Raw genomic sequence first — 4,585 nt, 5'->3', positions numbered from 1 at the left:
AAGGGTTTTGAGCAAAATCTCATAGTGCTTGTGCGCACCAAGCGCGACACCATACACAAGCCATGGCTCTAAAGGCTGGTTACCAGTGGTTACACATTGGGCATATATGGTGGTGGGAGTTTTGGTTACACACTCGGCATACATGATAGGAGTTTTGGTAGAGGGCGCAAGGCGCATCTGATGCTGATATCCGGACACGTTTTTCGAGTTTTTGCATTCTTAGTGTCTTTTCCAGCTTCACACACAAATTTCATTGTCACACACACACACACACACACACACACACACACACACTCTCTCTCTCTCTCTCTCTCTCTCTCTCTCTCCGTCTGTCTCTCATGTCTGTTAGTTTGTCGTCGCAGGCTTTGCTTTGGGCGCGGCATGGCGTCCGTGCGGCCGCAGGCTTTCTCCGTGAGGGCGTGACAATTCCTGTCGCTCTCTCGCGGGATGCCGTTGCCATTGGATCACCCTTCTCTCGTGCAGACCTTCCCTTCTCTCGTGCAGACCTTCACTTAACACTCCTCGCAGTCTCTTCATTGCGTCTAAAGATTGTATGCTCCTTCTTTCCTTATGATCGCCATTGCAGCCGTTCTCTGCGTCGGCAAATGCACTTTTACACAGCTCTGATCTCCCACATGGGAAGGGAAAAAGGAATGTTCTGTAGCTTGTCCTCTTGACGCGTATATTCTAGGGTTTTCGGCCCGACCTACAGTTTGTCCGTTCGGGGCCTGGCTCCACACGCTTTCTCTCCTTTGAGCTCTGAACTTGTGTTCGGAATGTTGGAGCTCTGATACAGGACATCGCCATAGCTTATTAATAGGACATGTAAATAAAACTTGCGCATCTCCTCACGCATTTGCTCTGATTTTACTCCAATCTCGCAATGTCAGTACATGATCAGCTCCCTAGTCTTTAGCAATAGCGTCTATGAACCACCCATTTTACCTTTGATTGGTACATAAAAGCTTGCACATCTAATGAAGCATTTTGCTCTGATATTATGCTCTTGAATCCGGCCAATCTAGCAGCAATTGCAGGGTTTGGTCAGTATCTTGCACTTTAGCAGCATCCGGGGCCCTTCTCTGGTTTTCATCTGCGAAGATGGGTCTGAATCAGTCTGCACCATTCAAGGAAGAAGAAGAGGAGGAGCATGAGGATGATGAAGAGGAGGAGGACGACGATGATGTTGAAGAGGAGGCTGATAATGTGCAAACGAACGTGGCTCTTCACAAGAACGGACAGGAGGGGAAGTTTGAACTCAAAGGGACCAAGGTGGATATTGAAGATGAACTCGAGCAAGACCCAGAAATAGTTCCGTTTGAGTCCTCTGCATCCCCTGCGTCATCTGTGACAACTCCTCATCTCAGTCCTGCAGTGCGCATTTGGGATCCTGGCCATGTGCTTAGTCCTTTGTCCCTCTCCCACCACGGACGTAGCTTCAACAGCCGTGTGCATGCATCTCCCAGTGCTGTTGTTGGAGATGAGATCTGCACTGAAGTGTACCTTATTAGACATGGCGAGAGTAACATGAACACTCTTCCTGAGCTCATAGGTGGCCGTAGCCCATCTGCAATGCTGACAGCTGAAGGGAAAAGACAGGCACGAGCCCTTGGGGTTTTCTTGCTGTCACATGGGTTGCATTTTGATGCTGTCTTCTCTTCACCCATTGAGCGATGCAAGCAAACAGCATTTTCTGTTTGTCAGGTATATCCACCATGCCTGTTCTTATTATCATTTCCATTTCTTGGTATGACAAGTTTTTACTGGATACTTGTTGGTTTTGTTGTGTTAGAAGGGAAATTCGTATCATGAAGGGGTCTGATTACGTCTATTTTGTGTGTTGTTATTGAAATGTCTTAATTTGTTACATCTCTGGGCAATTTATAATACTTCATTTTGATCACCTGCAACCTTTTCTCATCAAAGCAGTGTTTGAAGTTTTCAGTTAGTATTTTGATTTGGATGATTTAACAGGTTCAGTGGATTATCAGTTATGCCTATGATTTGGTAGATCTGAATTGTGCCACGTCTGAGTTTCAATTACATTATTTGTCTGTAGCAGAAGGAACATAGTGCACTGACTGTAAGTGCTGTCATTTTTCAGGAAGTTAACTTTGATCAGGAGAAAATTGAGTTTTCTGATGCCCTGGCAGAGTTAAGTCAAGGGCTTTGGGAGGGCCTCCGTAGGTCTGAAATATACTCACCTGAGTTGCGCAATGTGATGATGAATTCACAACCAGATTTTTGTGCTCCCGGGGGTGAGTCTCAACGCCAGGTGGAATATCGGATGATTGAGTTTTTCAATAATGTGATAATTCCAAAGGCAGTGGAAGCTAACCTGCAAAAGGACAGCAGATTGTTTTACAGAAAACAAAGTAAGTCCAACACATTAATGCAGGTTCATCCACTAGATGACACAGATGATGAAGGCAAGACTTCTGATATTCTGATGGCTTCAGGCACTCATAGTAGCTTTGCATCAAAAGGAATCGCCAAAAGTAGGTTGCATAAAACCTCTAGTGGTGCAACTAGTGGGATGGCAGATGGGTCTCTTCCTCAGGCTTCATCAGATGGACAAGATCAAAAGGCTCCTTCAAAGCGCACCCCTTACTTCGTAGCAGTGTTTTCTCATGGATTGGCCATTAAATGTCTGTTGCGGGGAATTTTGGGGTCAGATCCCCATATGACTCATCGTCTGTGCATAGATAACACTTCTTTGACTGTCTTGAAGCACTCCACACATCATGGGTGGCAAGTTCAGAGGGTGAATGATACAGCACATCTGCGTTTATTATGATTAGAAGAATTTGTGTTCTATAAGTCAGTAAATCAGCACCACTTACTCTAAAGACAAGCTACATTATAGTTCAATTCAGAGATTATTTTGTAGAGTAACATTATTTGCAGGATATGGGGCTCCTACATCTGATGATTTTTGTCTATATTGTTTGTATCAAACTTGAGATAGCACATGCTTAATATACAACTTAGTAAGCACTTTTGGAAAGTACGTTCCTTGATTGTGCTCCATGAATCATTGCAGTATTTTAGTTCCTTGATTGTGCTTCATGAGTTCTGCCTTATTTCTAATTCTTAGTGGTTCTTTGCAGAGGGCCACCTGCTTTTAAATGTTTTTTTTTTTTTTTGTTTGATCTGTCAATCTCAGAAATGCATTTGTCTCGATGGTGGAAACTTGACTAAGCAAATGATGTCCTCAAGCATGTCACCATCCACATCTTCATGCAAACAATTTGTGAATTCATCGTGGTTGGCTATGACTTGTTAGCTTATTATGTGTCGCACTCATCAATTCCTCCTGCTTTCAATTTAAGTTTAGTACTCTTCTACATGTTTCATGTAATGCTGATGCCATATTCTGATGCTAGATGTCAATGTGTTCTATTTTGCAATGTTTGACCTCTGGTAGAAGCAGGGTGCTGGGCATAGGAGCATCTGCTGGTAATTACTGGCACTTAATTGCAGGTTGTCAAAAGAGGATTCACCCTCCATTACAGACGTATCTCTAGTAAAAGTAAAGTGTTGGTTGTGCACACTTTTGTAATATGTATCTGACATTTGCTGTGACTGCAATGTCTGTAGGTGTGTGATTCTCATGCCCATGGGGTATTTCAAACCATTTCGGCTTGATCTGCAATGTTCCCATGTTTTGTCTATTAAAATGCCATCTTTTACCAGCACTTGAACAAATCACTATGTTGTATCGATTAAGTTTCCCACTTGCAGGGCAGTGGATGAATGGCACTGGAGGAGAGTTACTTACATGTGAAGTAAACGCCCCTTATTGCTCTGCAGGTTGACACGTGAAGTAAATTGGTGAGTCTTCCAGGTCTGAAGATCAGAAGGAAAATCTTACTCCGGAGGCGGCTAGTAGCAAAGGCAAGCATTTGAAGGTTGGGGGGGGGGGGGGGAAATTTCCTCAAAAAACAGGCAAGACCCCAATGGCTGACCACAACTTATTTGTGCCTATTGATGTTATGGAAGAAATTGATGATGTTCCTGTCCAATACTACTGAGGCAGAGATTTCCACACCTAAAGTCACATTGGTGACCTGGAATGTCAGAGACTTAGGTGGAGATAGGCGTAAGCAAGTATTACATGGATTGCTTTGCAGGAGCAAATCGTTAATAGCTTGTCTGCAAGAGATAAAGCTTGGGGAAGATGAGGTCAACAATCTATAGTTCGATGGCTATGGCATTCATGCTGATACCTGTCTCGCCGTGGGAAGGGGGGCTCTCTATAGGCTATCAAACAAGGTTTAAAGCCTAAGTGTGTGTGGAAGTCTGGTGAAGGGAGCTATGTCCCTCTGTGCCTCCAATATTTTTGCCTGCAAGAGATAAAGCTTGGGGAAGAAGAGGTCAACAATCTATAGTTCGATGGCTATGGCATTCATGCTGATACCTGTCTCACCGTGGGAAGGGGCTCTATTAGCTATCAAACAAGGTTTAAAGCCTAAGTGTGTGTGGAAGTCTGGAGAAGGGAGCTATGTCCCTCTGTGCCTCCAATATTTTTGCCAGGAGGGCTAAATAGTGGAAAAGGATTGTTGAGAAATGCAGCAATACCCCT

At 44.0% G+C, this 4,585-nt stretch overlaps 1 protein-coding gene across 2 annotated transcripts; it reads left to right on the top strand.

The window, feature by feature from the left end:
- Positions 1-316: 316 nt before the first annotated feature.
- Positions 317-3,007, top strand: LOC148017185 (uncharacterized). 2 transcript variants are annotated; one of them, XM_087662898.1, is made up of 3 exons: positions 317-1,704; positions 2,105-2,375; positions 2,460-3,007. In XM_087662898.1, the coding sequence occupies exons 1-3, from the start codon at positions 1,102-1,104 to the stop codon at positions 2,795-2,797; spliced, it is 1,212 nt and encodes a 403-aa protein (XP_087519024.1). In that variant the 5' UTR covers positions 317-1,101; the 3' UTR covers positions 2,798-3,007. The 2 variants fall into 2 exon arrangements, with proteins under 2 accessions (XP_087519024.1, XP_087519023.1); XM_087662897.1 differs by having other exon boundaries at positions 319-1,704; positions 2,105-3,007.
- Positions 3,008-4,585: the final 1,578 nt, after the last annotated feature.

This window comes from Lygodium microphyllum, chromosome 22 (genome assembly GCF_053477565.2).
Source record: "Lygodium microphyllum isolate KBCC chromosome 22, Lygodium_microphyllum_v1.1.10, whole genome shotgun sequence".
Taxonomy (NCBI): Eukaryota; Viridiplantae; Streptophyta; class Polypodiopsida; order Schizaeales; family Lygodiaceae; genus Lygodium; species Lygodium microphyllum.
Note: the sequence above shows the minus strand (reverse complement) of the source record. Positions and strands in the feature narration are given on the sequence as shown.

Excerpts from the sequence above, each read along its gene's own strand:
- LOC148017185 (XM_087662897.1), top strand. The coding sequence starts at position 1,102 with ATGGGTCTGAATCAGTCTGCACCATTCAAGGAAGAAGAAGAGGAGGAG. Across the intron at positions 1,705-2,104 it reads CAGCATTTTCTGTTTGTCAG|GAAGTTAACTTTGATCAGGA; the intron begins GTATATCCACCA and ends GTCATTTTTCAG.